A 21657-nucleotide genomic window follows, 5' to 3' on the forward strand; every position below is an offset into this window, starting at 1 on the left:
AAGCACATAATAGTCACGACCTGATTGAATGGTGCAGCAGGCCCAAGGGGCTGAATGGCCTACTCTTGCTCCTCAATCACGATGATGGCAGGGGCCTGGGGTTGGCGAGATCTATGACACCAGGAGATACCGGTAAACAAAAAAAAAGCCAACTGGCAACTCTTGAATAAATATTTGCTTGCATCATTGTAAATAATTAACTGAAGGCAACATGGGTCATGGGGTACAGTGCTGGGAAAGCCAGGCTGTATCAGGTGTAGTACAGGCTGACCTTCTCATATGCCCCTGTTAAATTATTGATGGTGAGATGCTAAAATACAAGCAACCAAGGCAGCTGGATCACCGAGCCTGGAATGGAACGCTGATCCTGTGTGACCACGAAAGCCTTTCATTCGTCATTTCAAAGGAGCAGTTTAAGAATTTCATCTTCTCATGTTGCAGTTCGTTTAACTCCCCAGCTGGGAGGGACTGACACAGGAACAAGTTGGAGCTGCTTCTAGTGAGGGATATTCAGACGCCCAACTACACAGACCAATGACGGGAAGTTGATACGGTAAGAACCAGGAGGCTAAACAACTGGGTGAATGTGGTCATCAGGGTCATCTCAGGCAAAGGCAGCAATATTTCCAACTCCGTTTTCTACTCTCTGGGCTTCTGAAAGCTGGTGACGGAGGTTAAGTAGGGAGCCTTTCAAATCTTCAAAAAAAATTTCATCTGAACCTATCTCCCCTCTGAACTGACCTCATGACTGAGCCGAGATAGTTCTGCACAGAACGTGCACTTCTCGGTGTTTGACTGAAGTGGCTTGATTTTAAGTCCACCTCCGTCACAATTAATGCAGTCAGAATCTCTCAGACTGAACAAATTTCTGTGGCTGACACCACCAAATTCTGTAACAGAAAGAAAGCTGCTAGCCTTTGGGCAGGTCCATCCCCAATAGATTTTTGTAACATCGAAATTTCTGACTCGCTGTCTTGCTTTGGAAACTATTGTGAACCTTGTACATTTTTGATATTTTACTGGCATTAGTATCTGAATGTCTTGCTCAAGATAATCAGCTGTCACTTGACAACTGACTGCTTTCGACTTTACAGAGATTGATGGTATTTTTCTCTCAGCCTGTATTTATTAACTGTGACAGACAACTGAACCAAATCAGCCTTTCTACATCTGTATTTGCAACGCAGTAAAACTAAACCATTGAAGCCCTTTGCTCCCCCCAAATACATACTCGACTGGTTCCTAACCAGACCTTTCAGTAGCCATGCCCATTTTGCAAATAATTACCTTCCAAGGGAAGGGTTTTGTATCTTAAACAAAAGACTTAACTATTTATTACTCGGTAACTTCAACAGAAAGAAAACCAAGAAAACACAGTAATCTGATTAATGTCTGTAAACAGGAAATATTTGATTTCAGTGCCCATTCACACAAAAGACAGACAAAGACACACGGTGAAGGATAAACAAAATAACGAAACTGGCCAGATTACTTCAGTGGCCTTCACAATGCGTTGTTTCACAAGTATAAATGTGGGCTCCTTGGCTGTTTATTCTGAAATGTTGATCAGGGTCATCTCAGTTGATCCAGGCAAAGGCAGCAATATTTCTAACTCAGTTTTCTACCCTCTGGGCTTTTGAAAGCTGGTGCACGAGGTTAGGTAGGGAGCCTTTCAAATCTTCAAAAAAAAAGTTCGTCTGAACCTATGTCCATCTGAACTGACTGCTCTCCATGATCTCGGATCCAACCCAGACTTTGTAATTAAGCGATTTGTAATTGTCGATAAGGGTGGTGCTGTTGTAGTCTGGCGTACTGATCTCTACCTTGCAGAGGCTGAACGCCAGCTCTCAGATACCTCCTCCTACCTTCCCCTGGACCATGAGCCCAAAATAGAACACCAGTTGTGTCCACAACTGTCACTAATCTCATTTCATCTGGGGACCTCCCCCCGACACCACCCCTCGCCCCAACCTGCCCCACTATCTCCAATTTCATAAACCCCCAAACTTGCACAGCTCACTTCTACCTCCTTCCCAAAATCCACAAACAGGACTCCCCGGCCAGATTCCTTGTTTGTACCTGTACCTGCCCCTGCCCCACAGAACTCATCTCTTCCTACCTTGACTCAATTAAGTTCTCCCCTTGTACTGTCCCTTCCTACTTAGATTTGCAATTCTTCTGACACTTTTACTTCAATTTCAAAATTTCTAGTTTGCAAGTTTCCAGACAACTCCTCTTTACCATGGACATCCAATCACTTTACATGTCGTTCCCGCATCAGGATAGTCTCGGGGCTCTCTACTTCTTCCTGAAAAAAACGCTTAAACCACTCCTCTGCCTGGCCAAGCTTGTACTCACTTTAAACAATTTCTCCTTTAACTCCTGTCACTTTCTTCAGGCCAGAGATGTGGCCATGGGTACCCACATGGTCCCCACTTATACTTGTCTCTTTGTGGGGCACATGGAACATTCCTTGTTCCAGTCCTACTCCAGCCCCCAAACACAATCCTTTCTCCAGTAGATCAACGATATCATCGATGCTGCTTCCCTCTCTTGTCTGGAATTGGAAAAGTTTATCGATTTTGCTTCCAATTTCCACCCTGCTGTTAACTTCAACTGATCAATCTCTGAGTCCTCTCTTCCCTACCTCGACATCTCTGTTTCCATTGCTGGGGACAGGCTGGCCACCAATATCCACTACAAACTACAAGCCTGGATTGGAATGGGAACCTAGCATGGAAAACAGTGGAGCAGCAATGGCAGGAGTTTCTGGGGGTAATTCAGGAGGCACAGCAGAAATTCCTCCCCAGGAAGAAGAAACATACTAAGGGGAAGATGAGGCAACCATGGCTGACAAGGGAAGTCAGGGACACCATAGAAGCAAAAGGAAAAGCATACCATGTGGTGAAGATTAGTGGGAACCCTTTAAGAAAACAGCAGAGGATAGCTATAAAGGCAATGGGGGGAGAAGATGAAATATGAGAGGGAGCTAGCTAGTAATGTAAAAGAAAATTGTGAGAGATTTTTTAGATATCTGAAAGGTAAGAGATAGGCTGTAGTGATTGGAACGAGGTCAGTCAGGTGGACCTCGTAGAATATGAGTTCCCTGATTGGGGCTACTAATCTGGTCCAATCAGGAAGCCCTGGCTGACAGACATAAACAGGAATGTCAGACTTCCTGTTCACCCTGAAAGCTGGCTCTGAGGGAGCTGGATCAGTGTCGAGGAATCTCCGTGTATAAACAAAGGATGACTTGGTGATGGGATACCAGCCTCTCTGGAATTATTTCAGAGGCAAGAGTGGACGTTAGACTGCTGTAAAATGAGGCTGGAGAAGTAGTAATGGGAAACAAAGAAATGGCAGAGGAACTGATTAGGTACTTTGCATCAGTTTTCACAATGGAAGACGCCAGCAGCATACCAGAACTTCAAGATGGACTACACCCCAGAGTTCTGTAGGAGATAGCTGAGGGAGATTGTAGAGACATCGGTGGTGATCTTTCAGGAATCACTGGAGTTAGGGAGGGTCCCAGAGGACTGCAAAATGACTAAAGTAACATCCCTGTTTAAGAAGGGACGGGGATAGAAGATGGGAATTTTTTTTTCCATTCATTTGTAGGATGTGGGCATTGTTGGCTGGGCCAGCATTTCTTGCCCATCCCTAGTTGCCCTTGAGAAGGTGGTGCTGAGCTGCCTTTTTGAAACGCTGCAGTCCTCCTGCTGTGGGTTGACCCACAATGCCATTAGGAAGGGAATTCCAGGATTTTGACCCAGCAACAGTGAAGGAATGGCGATATATTCCCAAGCCAGGATGATGAGTGATTTGGAGGGGAACTTGGAGGTGGTGGTGTTCCCATATGTCTGCTGCTCTTGTCCTTCTATTTGGAAGTGGTCGTGGGTTTGGAAGGTGCTGCCTGAGGATATTTGGTGAATTTCTTCAGTGCATTATGTAGATAGTACACACTGCTGCCACTGAGCATCAGTGGTGGAGGGAGCGGATGCTTGTGGATGTAGTGCCAATGAAGCGGGCTGCTTTGTCCTGGATGGTGTCGAGCTTCTTGAGTGTCGTTGGGGCTGCACTCATCTAGGCAAGCGGGGAGTATTCCATCACACTCCTGACTTGTGCCTTGTAGATGGTGGACAGGCTTTTGGGAGTCAGGAGGTGAGTTACTCGCCACAGTATTCCTAGCTTCTGACCTGGTCCTGTAGCTACTGTGTTTATGTGGTGAGTCCAGTTGAGTTTGTGGTCAATGATAACCCCCAGGATTCAGTGACGATAACACCATCTAATGTCAAGGGGTGGTGGTTAGACTGTCTCTTATTGGTGATGGCCAATTTAGCATTTGTGTGGTGCAAATGTCACTTGCCACTTGTCAGCCCAAGCCTGGATATTGTCCAGTTGCTGTTGTATTTGAATATGGACTGCTTCAGTATCTGAGGAGTCACGAATGGTGCTGAGCATTGTGCAATCATCAGTGAACATCCCCACTTCTGATCTTATGATAAAGGGAAAGTCATTAGTGAAGCAGCTGAAGATGGTTGGGCCGAGGACACTATCCTGAGGAACTCCTGCAGAGATATCCTGGAGCTGAGATGATTGACCTCCCACAACCACAACCATCTTCCTATGTGTCATGTGTGACTCCAACCACTGGAGCGTTTGCTCCCTGATACCCATCGATTCCAGTTTTGCTAGGGCTCCTTGATGCTATACTCAGTTGAATGCAGTCTTGATGTCAATGGCTGTCACTCTCACCTCACCTCTGGAATTCATCTCTTTTTTTGTCCATGTTTGAACGAAGGCTGTAATGAGGTCAGGAGCTGAGTGGCCCTGGCGGAACCCAAACTGGGCATCACTGAGCAGGTTATTGCTGAGCAGGTGCTGTTCGATAGCACTGTTGATGACACCTTCCATCACTTTATTGATGATCGAGAGGAGACTGATGGGGCAGTAATTGGCCGGGTTGGATTTGTCCTGCTTTTTTTGTGTACAGGACGTACATGGGCAATTTTCCACATTGTTGCGTAGGTACCAGTGTTGTAACTGTACTGGAACAGCTTGGCTAGGGGAGCAGCAAGTTCTGGAGCACAAGTCTTCAATTCTATTTCCAGAATGTTGTCAGGGCCGTAGCCTTTGCAGTATCCAGTGTCTCCAACCGTTACTTGATATCATGTGGAGTGAATCGAATTGGCTGAAGACTGGTATCTGTAATGCTGGGGACCACTGGAGGAGGCCGAGATGGATCATCCACTCAGCGCTTCTGCCTGAAGATTGCTGCGAATGCTTCAGCCTTATCTTTTGCACTGATGTGCTGGGCTCTTCCATCATTGAGGATGGGGATATTTGTGGAGCCTCCTCCTCCAGTGAGTTGTTTAATTGTTCACCACCATTCACGACTGGATGTGGCAGGACTGCAGACCTTAGAACTGATCCATTGGTTGTGGCTCTGTCTATCACTTGCTGCTTTCGCTGTTTGCCGTGCAAGTAGTCCTGTTTGGTAGCTTCACCAGATTGATACCTCATCTTCATGTATGCCTGGTGCTGCTCCTGGCATGCCCTCCTGCACTCTCCATTGAACCAGGGTTGATCCCCTGGCTTGATGGTAATGGTTGAGTGGGGGATATGCCGGGCCATGAGGTTACAGATTGTGCTGGAATACAATTCTGCTGTAGATGGCCCATAGCACCTCATGGATGCCCAGACTTGGGTTGCTAGTTCTGTGTGAAATCTGTCCCATTTAGCACGGTGATAGTGCCACACAACACGATGGAGGTTATTTTCAATGTGAAAGCGGGACTTTGTCTCCATAATGACTGTGCGATGGTCACTTTACTGATACCGTCATGGACAGATGTAACTGCAGCTGGCAGATTGGTAAGGATGAGGTCAAGTATGTTTCTCCCTCTTGTTGGTTCCCTCACCACCTGCCGCAGACCCAGTCTAGCAGCTATGTACTTTAGGACCCGACCAGTTCGATCAGTGGTACTGCTGCCAAGCCACTCTTGGTGGTGGACATTGAAATCCCCCACCCAGAGTACATTTTGTGCCCTTGCCATCCTCAGTGCTTCCTCTAAGTGTTGTTCAACATGGAGGAGTACTGATTCATCAGCTGAGGGAGGACGGTGTGTGATAATCAGCAGGAGGTTTCCTTGCCCATGTTTAACCTGAAGCCATGAGACTTTTTATGGAGTGTGGAGTCAATGTTGAGGACTCCCAGAGCAACTCCCTCCTGACTGTATCCCACTGTGCCACCCCCTCTGCTGGGCCTGTCCTGCCAGTTGGACAGGACATATCCAGGGATGGTGATGGTGGTGTCTGGGACATTGTCTGTAAGGTATGATTCTGTGAGTATGACTATGTCAGGCTGTTGTTTACGAGTCTGTGAGACAGCTCTCCCAATTTTGGCACTAACCCCCAAATGTTAGTGCCATTGTCTGTTCCGGTGCCTAGGTCAATGCCAGGTGATCCATCCAGTTTCATTTCTTCGAGACTTTGTAGCGATTGGTACAACTGAGTGGCTTGCTGGGCCATTTCAGAGGGCAATTGAGAGTCAACCACATTGCTGTGGGTCTGGAGTCACATGTAGGCCAGACCAGGTGAGGATGGCAGATTTTCCTTCCTACAATCAGCAATGATTTCGTGGTGATCAGTAGATTTTTAATTCCAGACTTCTCTTTTTTAAAATTGAGTTCAAATTCCACCATGTGCCATGGTGGGATTCAAACCTGGGTCCCCAGGGCATTAGCTGGCTTTCTGGATTAATAGTCTAGCGATAATACCACTGGGCCATCACCTACCCTGGCTAAATTATAGGTAAGTTAACGTGATCTCCGTCATTGGTAAGATTTTCGAGTCAATTATTAAGGATAAGTTTGCAGATGTACGTGATAAAATAGGGCTTCATCAAGGGGAGGTCATACCTGAAGAATCTTAGAATTCTTTTGAGGCAATAAGAACAAGTTGGACAAAGGAAATCCAGTAGACATGATTGATTTTGATTTCAAGAAGGCCTTTGACAAGACACTGCAAAGAGGCTGCTAAATAAGAAAAGAGCCCGTGGTGTTAGGGGCAAGTTACTGACATGGATAGAGAATTGGCTGACTAACAGAAGGCAGAGAGTAGGGATAAAAGGGTGTTTTTCAGGATGGCAGCTGGTGACTAGTGGAATTCTGCAATAGTCTTTGATGGGAGCACAACAATTCACATTATACATTAATGATCTGAATGAAGGAACTGAGGGCATTGTTGCTAAGTTTGCAGATGACGCAAAGATGGGTGGAGGGACAGGTTAGTGTTGAGGAAGGGGGGATGCTGCAGAAGGATTTGGACAAGCTAGGAGAGTGGACAAAGAAGTGACAGTTGTAATACAATGCGGGAAAGTGTAAGGTTATGCACTTTGGTAGGAAGAATAAAGGTGTAAATTACTTTCTAAATGGAGAAAGGCATTGGAACTCTGAAGCACAAAGGGACCAGGGAGTCTTAGTTCAGGATTCTTTTAAGGCTAACATGCAGGTTCAGTCGGCAGTTAGGTAGGAAAATGCAGTACTAGCATCTATTTCAAGAGGAATAGGCTACAAGAGCAGAGACATACTGCTGAAGCTGTGTAATGCTCTGGTCAGACCACATTTGGATTGTTGTGAGCAGTTTTGGGCCCTGTATCTAAGAAAGGATGTGCTGTCATTGGAGGGGATCCAGAGGAGGTTTACAAGAATGATCCTGGGAATGAAGGGCTTGTCATATGAGGAGCAATTGAGGAGTCTGTGTCTACTTGATGGAGTTTAGAAAGATGAGGAGGGATCTCATTGAAACTTATAGAATACTGGATAGAGTGGATGTGGATGTTTCCACTAGTAGGAGAGACTAGGACTGGGACACACAGCCTCAGAGTGAAGAGTTGACCCTTTAGAACTGAGATGAGGTGGTGACTCTATGGAGCTCATTGCCACAGAGGGCTGTGGAGGCCAAGTCATTGAGAGTATTTAAGACAGAGATAGGTAGGTTCTTGATTGAAAAGGGGGAAGAAGGCAGAAGAATGGGGTTGAGAAACATAACAGCCATGATTAAATGGTGCTTGAGCTGAGATGACTGACCTCAGACAATCACAATCACCTTCCTATGTGCCAAGAATGACTCCAACCAGTGGAGATTTTGCCCCCTATCCTACTGATTCCAGCTTTGCTAGTTTGATACCACACTCGGTCGAATTACATCAAGAGCTGTCACTCTCACCTCACCTCTGGAATTCAGCTCTTCTGTCCATGTTTGAACCAAGGCTGTAATGAGGTCAGGAGCTGAGTGGCCCTGGCGGAACCCAAACTGAGCGTCACTGAGCAGGTTATTGCTGAGCAGGTGCTGTTCGATAGCACTGTTGATGACACCTTCCATCACTTTACTGATAATTGAGAGGAGACTAATGGGGCGGTAATTGGCCGGGTTGGATTTGTCCTGCTTTTTGTGTACAAGACATACTCGGGCAATTTTTCACATTGCCAAGTAAATGCCAGTGTTGTAATTGTACTACAACAGCTAGGGTAGGGAGGAGTAAGTTCTGGAGCACAAGTCTTCAATACTATTGCCGGAATGTTGTCAAGTCCCATAGCCTTTGCAACATCCAGCCTCTGTCTATTTCTTACTCTCATATGGAGTGAATCGAATTGGCTGAAGACTGGTATCTGTGATGCTGGGGACCACTGGAGGAGACTGAGATGGATCATCCAATCGGCACTTCTGGCTGAAGATTGCTGCGAATATTTTAGCGTTATCTCTTGCACTTCAGAGTTTGCCCCCTGATTCCCATTGTTTCCAGTTTTGTGAGGGCTCATTAATACCACAATCAGCCTGGGCCGTGAGGTTACAGATTGTGCTGGAATACAATTCTGCTGTTGCTGAGGGCCCACTATGATTCATAAATGCTCTGTCTTGAGTTGCTAGATCTGTTCAAAGTCTGTCCCATTTAGCACAGTGATGGTGCCTCACAACATGATGCAGAGTATTCTCAATGTGAAGGTGGGATTTCCCTCCCCCACCAAAACAGTACAGTGGTCACTCTTCTCGATATTATTGTGGACAGATGCCTTTGCAAAGATAGATTGGTGGAAATGAGGTTAACTATGTTTCCTCCCTTATTTGTCCCATCACCACAGACCTAGTCCTTAAGAACTTGACCAGTTCGATCAGAGGTGGTGCTGCTGAGACACTCTTGATGGACATTGATGTCCTTCACCCAGAGCACCTTGTCACTTTCAATGCTTCTTCCAAGTGGTGACCTACATGGAGGAGCACTGATTCACCAGCCAACGGTGATGGTAAGTGATAACCAGCAAAAGGTTTCCTTGCCCATGTTTGACCTGAAGCTATGAGACTTCATGGGATCCAAATGCAATGGTGCAGTCTTCCAGGGTAACTCACTGCTGACTGTACACCCACCATGTCACCACCAACCCCCCACCCCACCCTCACCTCTGCTGAGCCTGTCCTGCCTATGCATAAGGTATGATTCCATCTCACTCTATCAGGCTTTTGGTTGTTGAGTATGTGAGACAGCTCTCCCAATTTTGGTCCAAGCACCCCAGAAGTTGGTAAAGAAACATTGGCAAACTCAGTCCTGTCGACCCTGCAATAGTGTTTCCAATGCCTAGGTTGATGCCTGGAGGTCTGCCCAGTTTCACTCCTTTCCTTAGGCTTTGAATACACCTGAATGACTTGCTCGGCCATTTCAGATGGCAGTTAAAAGTCAAGCACATCGCTGTGGATCTAGAGTTGTCTATAGAAGGACAAAGGCAGCAGATACATGGGAACACCACCTCCTACAAGTCCCTTCCAAGTCACTCACCTTCCTAACTTGGGGAATATATTGCTGTTGCTTCAGTGTCACTTTCTTGAGGGCATATAGGGATGGGCAATTAATGCTGGCCCAGCCAACTATAACCACATCCCATGAATAAATTTTAAAATGAATATGCAAGTGATAGAGATTTAGTATTCGACATCATTCATGTTCCTGTCCAATGAGCCAGAGAAGTGATAGAGATTTAATATTCGACATCATTCATGTTCCTGTCCAATGAGCCAGAGAAGTGATAGAGATTTAATATTCGACATCATTCATGTCCCTGTCCAATAAGCCAGAGAAGTGACATTCCCAAAGCCAAGAAGATGCAGACAGAGGAAAGAAGGAATAGTTTGAATTTTGATGATACCATGTATGTGGCAGCGTGCTGTTCACAATGAGACTGCTGTGTTTCCTGCATTACAACAGTGACTACACTTTTTTGAAAGTGCTTCATATTCTATAAACAACTTTTGGTTGTCCTGAGATTGAAATATGTTATACAAATACAAGTCTTTTTTTTTGTGTACGAACAAGGTGATTGTATAAAGACGGTGTCTTTTAATTATTGTTCTTAACATTGTGGATTGAAATAAGAAAGAACTGTTTTAAACTAGTGTTTTAAAGGATTGCTGCATGTTTTAAAAAGTAAGTAACTTGACACTCATGGCAAGCATCATTTAAACAGCTGCTTGAACAAGCAGTATTTGAAGTTGGTCTATGGACTAGTGACCAGTTATCGATGACAAAGACCTTTTGCGTGCCAACAATCATGTGATTGTTTCTTGGTTAACTGCATAAGTTGTTGCTGGGAACAAGATAGAAAGAGAAACCAGCTATCCAGCAGCCTAGGGCTCTCGCTCCCTTCTCTGCAGTAAGCCACTTCAAACCTGAAGAAAATCAGTTTATCTTTCTTCAACAGATGCTTTAAGCTGCAACTTTAAATTAATAAGTCAGAGACCTTTTTATAAAGGAATGAATCGTGTATCTCTTGCAAACCAGTGGAAACATCTAGAGGATAATTGAGAGGCATTGTTCTGACCAAGATAAGACTTAGGAGCATCATCTCAGGAACCTGGGACTAGGAGCCACTAAATTACCTCTGCAGTTTTCTTACATTCATAAGCTATTTTTGCCTGTGTGTGTGTTTGTAGGGGTATTAGTTTTAATTTGTACCATTATATGTTGATAGTTTATAACTTTTTACATGCACTTGGAGTCTAATTACTTGTAATAAGTAACAATTACTGTCAAGTACAGAAATCTGGTCTGTACTTTCTATCAACCAGGTATGTTGGAGAATGCTGCATACTTTTTAATTCTATATATTCTGACAACTCCGGAAATAACTGGCCTTGATTTCCAGCACCTTCCTCCAATGAGGATGACAACTGCAGCTACAAACTGTGCCTTCTGCATTCTCCCTTTCCTGTATTCCTAGAAGAGAAGGCTCAGCAGGCAGTGACTCCCCAGCTCAGCAATGCTGGACGTGTTGATGATAATGCATCAGCTCTGGAAAGGACTGGTGTTAGTATGATTTCCTGTCATCTCCCCAGCCCATACCCCCTGGAGTCAAAGCCTGGCCCCAGACTCTCTCTCTCTCTCTCTCTCACACGTGTACACTGTTGGGCAGTTGATTCAAGCAATGACGAGAGCTGGTCCTAATTGGATCCTTTCAGAAACAGGGGTTAAACACAGGAACTGGCTTCTTTCACTGATGAGCGAATGTGTGAGAAAAAGAACACAATTGTTGAATTAACTCTTTTTTTTGGAAACGTTTTCTTCCAGTTTTACGGCTGTGTTGACAGGATGAGGACAGCTCAGCCCACAGTGTGCTTCAGGAACAGGTAAAGGAAACGACTCATACAGAGAACAGAAGTAGCTTTTCAGACACTTTGGGAAACAAGAAACGAAGTAGGTTGGAAAGGGCAAAGGGTTCTTGGGATAATGGTGAACAAAAAGCAGCTTTGCAGTTCAGCAGAGGAATTACAATGCTAGTGAAACTCTGGGATTTATTTCTGTGGAGGGATGTAAGCCAAAATCAGTGAAGTTATGTTAAATGTATGCTGGGCTCTGGTTAAACCACACTTGGGATAACGTTCTGTATATAGTTTCAAATCCTATGATATGAAAAAGCCACAGAAGCATTGGAGCAATTGCAAAAAGTACAATGATGGTACTGAAATGAGAAACTTTTACAATTTAAAATAAGACCATAAGCCACAGGAGCAGAAGTAGGCCATTCAGCCCATCGAGACTGCTCCGCCATTCACTGAGATTATGGCTGATCTGATCATCTTCAACTTCTCCACTTTCCTGCCTTTTCCTTTTAACTCTTATTGGGTTAAAAATCAGACTTGAGACCCAGCCTCAACAGCCCTCTGTGGTAAAGAATTTCACAGATTCTCAATCCTCCGAGAGAAGAAATTCTTTCTCATCTCAAATCTCATCTTAAATATGTGACCCCCTTCCTTTGAGATTATGGCCTCTGGTCTTAGACTCTCATGGGAGTCATTAGCTGGGCCAGCATTTATTGCCCATCCCTAGTTGCCCTTGAGAAGGTGGTGGTGAGCTGCCTTCTTGAACCGCTGCAGTCCATGTGCTTTCAGTACACCCACAATGCTATTAGAGAGGGAATTCCAGGATTTTGACCCAGCGACAGTGGAGGAAGGCAATATATTTCCAAGTCAGGATGGTGAGTGGCTTGGAGGGGAACTTGCAGATGGGCATATTTCCATGTATCTGCTGCCTTTGTACTTCTACACAGTAGAGGCCGTGTGTCTGGAAGGAGTCGTCTATGGAACAGCCTCATTTTTTGTTGCATCACCCAGTGATTCAGTCTGAACACAAGTTTGTTTCTTTTTTCACTCATTTTCCAGTGAGAAAAGAGTTGGCGATAAGATTCAGAGACAGAGATACCTAACATCACAGCAAAAATCATTGAGAATCATACAGGGACTGACACAGGGAAATGGTTAAGACTTATCAAATTCAATTCCCAAACCCTTAGCAATGAATCAAGAAAAACACTAGATCCTGGAATTTGAATATTTTCATCTCTCATTAAAAAAAAGTGCTGATATTTGCAATATATATCAATTGGCATTGCATAGGGGAAAAGCCCTTATTACAGGATGGGAAATATTTTGCAGATCTATTAATCTTTTTCAGTAGAACGGATTCAGTTTCTGGGGTCCTCCTGATCATCTACTTTACACTGACTTTCTTATTTCTTTCCCAGGCAGCAATCTCTGTTCACATCAGTGACCCTGCTATCCCTCTGTTACCTGGTGCTGCTCTACCCTTCACACCACAGGCAGCAGGATATCTGGAGATATTACAGCATGCCCGAGGATTATGTTGTGGTAAGCTGCAGGCTCTGACCTGCCCAGTGAGGGTGAGGGACCAGTGCGAGGCAGATTATCATCAGGGTGAGGGTAATAAAACTGAGGTCCGGGATGGTTGCAATGGGATTGAAGACCAAGGGGGGAAGAGTGCAAGCGAGGTTGAGGAATGTGGAGCAGCATGTACACTGAGGTGTCACTGTCGAGAAGCTTGCAAGAGGCTGGCATCTTCTTGGCAGAGGGTGTATTGTAAAGCCTTCGCTCTGCACAGTCTCTGCTTTCCATTTCCTTGTCTTTTTGCAGGCCTGGAGGTGCGGCCAATGCAGAGCACACACCTCTTTCACCATGTAGAGCCTTCAAAAAAGGGCAGTTAGCACTGCCGCCTCACAGCGCCAGGGACCTGTGTTCAATTCCAGGCAACTATCTGTGTGGTGTTTGCCTATTCTCCCTGTGTCTGCGTGGGTTTCCTCCGGGTGCTTCGGTTTCCTCCCACAGTCCAAAGATGTGCAGGTTAGGTGGATTGGCCATGCTACATTGCCCCGTAGTGTCCAGGGATGTGCAGGCTAGGTGGGTCAGCCATGGGAAATGTGGGATTACAGGGATAGGTCAGGGCTGAGACTGGGGGGAATGCTCTTCAGAGGGCCAGTGCAGACTCGATGGGCTGAATGGCTTATTTCTGCTCTGCAGGCACAATATGATTCTAAAAAAAATTAATTAAACTAATTAAGCTAAAGAATCAACCCCATCGCAGAAGCTAAATTCCAAAGAAAAGTTCGGAAATTTAAGTTAGGATAATATTTTGAGGGCAGATGGTGAATAACCCCATGTAGTGCCCACCAGTTGAGGGAGACAATACGCCTGCTTGTTGCAGCTTTTATTTATAGAGGACACCAAATCCTCCATTTGAGGAGAGAAACGTTGAAGCTAGGGGCAGGAGTAGGCCATTCAGCCCTTCGAGCCTGCTCTTCTACTCATGATCATCCAACTCAGTATCTGTTCCCGTTTTCTCCCCACACTCTTTGATCCCTTTAGGCTTAAGAACTATATTTAACTCCTTCTTGAAAACATTCAATGTTTTGACCTCAACTTCTTTCTGTGGCAGAGAATTCCACAGGATCACTGCTCTGAGAGTGAAAATATTTCTCCTCATCCCAGACGGAAATGGCAATATCTTTAGACTGTAACCCCTGATTCTGGGCTCCTTGGTCATCAGAAACATCTTCCTGTGTTTATCCTGACTAGTCCTGTTAGAATTTTATGGGTTTCTCTGAGATTCCCACTCATTCGCCTAAACACCAGCAAATATATTCCTAACTGATCCAGTCTCTTTTCGTAGGCCAGTCTTGTCATCCCAGGAATCAGTCTGGTAAACCTTTGCTGCATTCCCTCTATTCTCAGACCATCCTTCCTCAGATAAGGGGACAAAAACTGGACACAATACTTCAGGTGTGGTAACACCAAGGCCTTGTACATTTGTAGCAAGACATCCCTGCTCCTGTACTCGAATCCTGCCACTATGAATGCTAACATTACCAGTGGCATCTTCACTACCTGCTGCTCCCACAGGCTTGCCATCAGCGACTGGTGTATGAGGACTCCCAGGTTTCGTTCCACCTCCCCCTTTCTTAATCTTTCACCATTCAGGATGCAACAGCATTCCCGGCCAAACCTAGGGAGCCAGCAAATGTCTCCAGAAACTCAAACAAGTCCTTTCAGACAATATATGCCCTTCTCAACGTGGTGCCCCATGGAATACCATGGTGCAAGTGGACGTTGGTGCAGCATGTATCACACAGGAGGGCAACTGGTCTCCGATGGCATTAATGATCTGAATTTTGGTGCCATCTTTCCCGGCTGGATCCATCCCTGAAGTAGATTGGTGAATCCTGGGGAGGGAATGTCACAGTTTAGGACTGATCTCATCATCCTGGTCTGATAAATCTCTTTGGGTGTCCTGTAGTCCATGGAACATGGTGGACAGTGCAACAGCGGACTGGAGCACTTAACGCAAATGTGAGCTAAATCTTTCAATTTAGCTTGAGAGACAGAACAGAACGGGTGAGGGAATTTGAGGATTAGATGTTATTAAATGACTGAGCAAGTTTGCGAAGCCAGATAGCCTTGTTTAGGACATTGGGAACTTGAGTCTAACTGGAAAGCCAAAGTTATGCCTTAACCAAAAGGTCCTCTCCTTCACTTTTCTTCAGCAACTCCACAATCGAAGCCAGCAGATAATCTCTAGTGCTTGCAAAGCAAACTCGAGCCAGTCCAAATTCTCCTCACTGTATTCGGGGAAGCAGCCGCCCGGGATTCCTGTTTTTGTGCAGAAAGGGATGATCCCACGTCCAGGCACCACACCTTACAGTCCGCCTCTGGGCTTCAGAGATTGTGAGGAACAGCTGCAGGAAGTCGTGGAGATGCTGCCACAAGCAGACCTTCCAAAAGGGGTGGCACTGGGCACCTGCTCGAGGTGTGTGGTTGTGGGGAATGGTGGCATTCTGCGAGGCAGCAGGCTCGGGGCCTACATTGACCAACATAACATTGTTATCAGGTGATTAGAATCTCCGTTTGTTAAGGTATTCTAACTTTCTTAGTACAAGCTGCAACGTACGTTACATATGCAGATCCTGTGTTTGTTGTGTTTATGCTGAATATCCTGGCTTTCTTGGAGAAAAATGTTTCTTAAGCTTGTGACAGACCTTTGTGAATGTCTCAATTTGTTTCCATGTACTCATCTGGGAAAAGCTATATAAAAATCTGTTCCATTTAACCTTTAGTCCAGAAAGAGGTATAGATTGAGTTGGTGGTAGTCGTCTTTTCCCTAAGATGGAGACACATTTTTAAAGTGAAAGGAGAGAGATTTTTAAAAAATGAGGCAAATTTTTTACACAGAGGGTGGTTCGCGTGTGGAATGAGCTTTCTGATGAAGTGGTGGATGTGGGTGCAATTAGAACGTTTAAATGTCATTTGGATGGATATATGAATAGGAAAGGTTTGAAGGGATATGGGCCAAGAGTAGGCAGGTTGGACTAGTTTAGTTTGGGATTACATTCGGCATGGACTGGTTGGATCGGAGGGTCTGTTTCCGTGCTGTATGTCTCTATGACTATGACTAATATACAATTGGATACCTAAATATCATTTCCAACAATAATCTTTCACTCATGCACTTTACAGCCTTCGGACCCAACATGACAGATCATTACCACTGCTCCTGTTGTTTCAGAAAACAGGGCCTCTACATTCAGCTTTTGTTTCTTTACTTTTGAGGGAGAACCTGACTGAGGTATATAAGATTATGAGGGGCATGGGCAGGATGGGAGAAAGCAGCTGTTCCTCTTCATCGAAGGGTCAATAAAAAAGTGGTGTCATTCTAAAGTGGAAGGCAGGAGGTTTAGAGAGGATTTGAGGAAATACTTTTACACCCAGAGGATGGTAGGGATCTGGAATGAATTGCCTACAGGGTAGCTGAGGTGGGAAACCTTTCAAAAATATTGGATCAGAGCTTGAAATATCGTAACATTCAAGGCTATAGGCAGAAAAGTGAGACTAGTGTAGTTTGTTGTATTTTGTTGGGGGTACGAACTCAATGGGCTGAAGGACCTGTTCTGTACTGTATCATTTAATGATTCTAATCCTGTTCTATTTCCACCTCCTTTTGTCTTGCACCATCCTCCACCTTATCATTTAATCTCTTCTGCCTTCCACACTAACACAGACATTCCGAGATAGTAAGAACTGCAGATGCTGGATCCTCTCTCTATTTATTTCAGAGCTCCCTTCCCCCTCCCCCATTTCTGAAGAATGGTCCCAACCCAAAACATCAGCTTTCCTGCTCCTCTGATGCTGCCTGGCCTGCTGTGTTCCTCCAGCTCCACACTGTGTTATCACAGACATTCCGTTCTCTTTATCTCCTCTTTCACTCTCTCTTTCCTTATTTAAAACCTGTTGCATCACTAACTTCTTCCTTTTCTGATGAGGGGCACAAATCTCACACAAATCTGACACAGCTCTGACATTCAGTAAAATCATTGGCTGGTCTCCTATTTCAAACTCTCTGTACCATTACTTTTCAAGACAGAAGCTGCCTGAATGTTTCCAGCATTTTCTGGTTACATTTCAGATTTCCAGCATCTGCAGAATTTTATTTGTTGTACCACTATGACTAACTATTTCCTTTCTCAATCCAAACGTGTTTCAGTTCAATATCTCCAGGAAACGCAAGTCTCGCCCTGGTTTGATTGCTGTTTCTCCGTCTGGGGAAGTTCAGACTCTCACTCCTGAATATCAGACAGTTAACAGCTTGTTGTCTGACAGAGGCCTGATCATCACTGTCCCAGCTGCTGTATGCCAGGTGTCTCCAATCATTATCAATGGAGCAAGTCTTTTCTGAACTTGCTTCACCCGAACTCTGCTCTCTCCAGCCAACATTCCCTCCCTCCATCCTGCGATATTTCATCAGAACTAGCTCAGTGGGTAACACTCGCGCAAACTGAGGCTCAGGCTTCTGGTGTCAAGCCCCACTCTACGGTTTTTAACACGAAAATGAAGACTGGCACCTCAGCGCAAGACAGAGGGAGTGCTGCATTGTTAAAGGCACTTGCCGTCTTTGGATGAGACATCTGCCTGCCATGGGTGCAAACTAATACTGGGCTCTATTTTCAAGAGGATTACGTACGACACACATGCTGTTCTGGTCAAATTTATCCATCAGTCGACGTTGCCAAAGCTGATTACCTGTTCATCATTAATTGCTATTTTGAAATCTTGCTGTGCACAACGCGGCTGCTGAGTTTCCTACATTATAATTGTAATTCCTTGTCTATATTTGAGGCTGAGATAGATCCCTGATCGATCAGGGAATAACGCTGGCAAGTGGCTGTGAGGAACTTTGGATCAGCCATGATCTTATTGAATGGCACAGCAGGCTCGAGGGGCTGAATGGCCTGCTCCTGTTCCCATTTCTTACAGCCTTATAATAGCAAAAGAAAATTACATTATCTGTATGCAAAATACTGCAGATGCTGGAAATCTAAAACAAGCAGAGAACATTGGAGAAACTCAACAGGAATGGTAGCATCTGATTCTTGAGTCATATTGGGCTCAACATTAACTCAGTTTCTCGCTCCACAGATGCTGTCAGACCTGCTGAGTTTCTCCGGCGTTCTCCATATTTGTTTCACACTGTTTGTAAATTGCTTTAACACACCTTGTGGTCACGGTGAATACTGTATGAATGCAAATCTTTCTTTCCAAGGTCTTAAACGTTGTGTATATGCGAGGCTGGCAGAAGTGGATGTTGGAGCGGACCCTGTGTTGGAATGGTTCAAGTGCCCTTTCAAGTGCTTTGGACCCTATTAACATCAGGCTGAAGAACAGCAAAGTGTAACAAAGCACGATCCAGGGTCAGATCACTGTAATGCCAGTAAGAAGTGTCTTGCGAGTGAAGAGGGGAGACTAGGTTGGGGAGGGGATGATCAGGCAAGGGTATAGCTGCAGTGTTCAGTTGTTCTGCATTTGATGAATTGAGTCTGTTCACTATTGATGCATAATGTGTTTGATTGATTAAGACTGGGTGTGGACTTAGAGAAAGGTCAACGGACTGGAGAAAGAGCTAGAACTAGAAGCATGAGGTAGATGCTTTAAAACACTGCAAATAAAGATGCTGCAAACTAGTGTTACCTCTGCACAGATCTGAAAATATATAACAGGAATGTCAATCCAAACCTTGGGAGCATCGGCAATGGAGAAAGGGGAGAGCAGTGATTGTGTAGAATGTATTCCTTGAATGAGGACAGGAGGGTTACTGCTGTTTTCCCTATTCAGCGTTAAGTTCATGACTCAGCATGTCAGTCATAGTCCTCTGAAGAACTTCTAATGAGTTGCTGGTTTCTAATAAGTTGTCATATTGGAGGTTCAGGAAGCTGTTTCGAGCATCTTTGACTCTAACTCATTCTTTTCCAAGCCTCAACACTTGGAATCTTGTTCTTTCCATTAGATTCCCTTTCCTCTTAATATCTCTTCAGCTGTCAACAGATCTTGGCGCATGTTTCAGGCTAATTAATGTAATTGACAGACAGTTCCCTAGGTTGACCTCTACCTGAAGGTCGAAAATATATTTTTCTGTCTCACAATCTCTAGTTCATTAATACAGTTGTGAAAAGTACTTTTCATGTTAAACCATTTATTCAAACCAAGTTATTCAACATTATTTTTGAATATTGTTTCAAACATTATTTTGAACATTAGAACTTTCACTTACTGTGAAATAATAGACATAATTTTTTTCTGAAAGTATTATCAGTTGTTTGTTTCACCAGCAAAATCTGGCTGTAAGCATCTGCACATTGTTGCCCATTAGAAAATGTTGACATAGGGTTTTTCCAGAGTGATATATCGATATAGAAGTTTTTCCATTTAAGTTGTGACATAGGGAGTAAGCTTAACAAGTATTATCACTAGACTATTAATGGCCTACCCCAGGTAATGTTCTGGTATTACTGCTAAACTATTAATCCTGAGACCCTGGTAATGTTCTGGGGTCTTGACTTTGAATCCTGCCATGGCAGATAGTGGCATTTGAATTCCATAAAAATCTGGAATTAAGAGTCTAATGATGACCATGAAACAGTTATCAATTGCCAGGAAAAGTCCATCTGATTCACTAACGTTCTGTTGGGAGGCAAACTGCCATCCTTACTTGGTCCGGCCTACATGCGGCTCCAGACCCAAAGAAATGTGGTTGACTCTTAACTGCTCCCTGGGCAATTAGGGATGGGCAATGAATGTTGGCCTAGCCAGCGACACCAGCATCTTGGAAATGAATAGAAACAATGAGTAGATATGAAAGCTTTTTCATCATGGGCAGATGTATACACACATACACACATGTGCTCATATCTAAATACTAGAGGTATCTGATCTCATACCCTTTCTTTGGATTGATTTCTTTCTACCCATCAGGATGAATAATGGGCCCGTGGTAGGTCATGAGAACGATGTGGGATGGAAGACCACACTGAGGATTACATACCCAGAAGGTGCTCCCCTATCTCCCCAGGAATATGATCCAAGCTCACTGCTTGTGATGGTGACATACAAAAGCACAGACCTTGCTTGGCTAAAGGCAATGGTCAGGAAGGAGCCAATGGTAAATAAGCAGTTCCTTTGCCATCTCGAAATGTGTCCTTTTAACAACATCTTGTATTGCTGCTGCCATTTCTGAACAGCTTTGTCGTAATCGTTAACCGAAGGAAATGACAGAGTCTAGTGAATGGTCTCTCTCTTTTTACTTGCAATTCCTTCTGCAACCAGTCTTGTTTTCCTCGAGAATCATCCAGTCATAGAGCTGTACAGCATGGAAACAGTCCCTGCGGTCCAACTGGTCCATACTGACCAGATATCCTAAATTAATCTACTCCCTCATTTGGCCCACATCCCTCTAAACTCTTCCTATTCATGTACCCATCCAAATGTTGTAATTTTACCCACCTCCATTACCCGCTCTGGCAGCTCATTCCATAACATGCACCATCCTCTGAGTGAAAACACTGCCCCTTACATCCATTTAAAATTTTTCCCCTCTCACCTTAAACCTATCTCCTCTAATTTTGGATTCCCCTATGCTGGGTAAAAAAAAACCTTGGCTTTTCACCCTATCCATGCCCCTCATGATTTTATAAAGCTCTATAAGGTCACCCCTCAGCCTCCAATGTTCCAGGGAAAATAGCCCCAGCCTATTCAGCCTCTCCCTATGGATCAAACCCTCCAGTCCCAGCAATATCCTTGTAAATCTTTTCTGAACCTTGTCCAGAGATGGCCTGAGTCCTTGCTCTTCTGAACTTTCTTCCTGCTTTTCACATTGCAGAAGTACCACCATCATATCCTCTCCCCTCACTTGTTTCCATGTAACATAATCTCCACTCTAAATCAACTCCACAAGTGCAAAATTGTACTTCATCTAGTTTCTTCATGAAAGATAACACCAGCCAACTCTGGTGTTGGATAACTCTAACTCCATCACCTTAGTCAAACTTGAAGAGTGCTACTGAGTTGAAAGAGCAAAATTGGATTCCATATCACAGTGGCTCAGTGGTTAACACTGCTGTCATCACAGCACCAGGTACCGAGGTTCGATTCTCAGCCTCGGGTGACTGTCTGTGTGAAATTTGCACATTCTCCCCGTGTCTGTGTGGGTTTCCTCCAGTTGCTCCAGTTTCCTCCCACAGTCCAAAGTTGTGCAGTTTAGGTGGATTGGCTAAATTGCCTATAGTGCCCAGGGACATGCAGGCTAGGTGGGTTAGCCATGGGAAAATGCAGGGTTACAGGGATGGGGGGGGATGCTGTTCAGAAGGTCCATGTGACTTGTTGGGCCGAATGGCCTGCTTCCACACTGTAGGGATTCTATCCTCTTCTATTACAGTTCATTGTGATAGTCATATATCCTATCCACAGAGATGGTTGACAAATACTTTATTGGTCCGT

At 44.6% G+C, this 21657-nt stretch overlaps 1 protein-coding gene across 2 annotated transcripts in view; it reads left to right on the plus strand.

The window, feature by feature from the left end:
- Positions 1 to 337: 337 nt before the first annotated feature.
- st3gal7 (ST3 beta-galactoside alpha-2,3-sialyltransferase 7) overlaps positions 338 to 21657 on the plus strand; it is a 28571-nt gene continuing 7251 nt past the window's right edge. Inside the window, exons 1-5 of one of the 2 annotated variants that reach the window (XM_048608785.1) lie at positions 338 to 553; positions 11618 to 11676; positions 13071 to 13194; positions 15381 to 15724; positions 20137 to 20323. In XM_048608785.1, the coding sequence (XP_048464742.1) occupies positions 11639 to 11676; positions 13071 to 13194; positions 15381 to 15724; positions 20137 to 20323 (693 nt within the window). In that variant the 5' untranslated portion in view covers positions 338 to 553; positions 11618 to 11638. The remainder of the gene's footprint in view (positions 554 to 11617; positions 11677 to 13070; positions 13195 to 15380; positions 15725 to 20136; positions 20324 to 21657) is intronic. The other variant, XM_048608786.1, reaches the window with a different exon arrangement.

The sequence above is a fragment of the Rhincodon typus genome, chromosome 20 (assembly GCF_021869965.1).
Source record: "Rhincodon typus isolate 14 chromosome 20, sRhiTyp1.1, whole genome shotgun sequence".
Classification (NCBI taxonomy): domain Eukaryota; kingdom Metazoa; phylum Chordata; class Chondrichthyes; order Orectolobiformes; family Rhincodontidae; genus Rhincodon; species Rhincodon typus.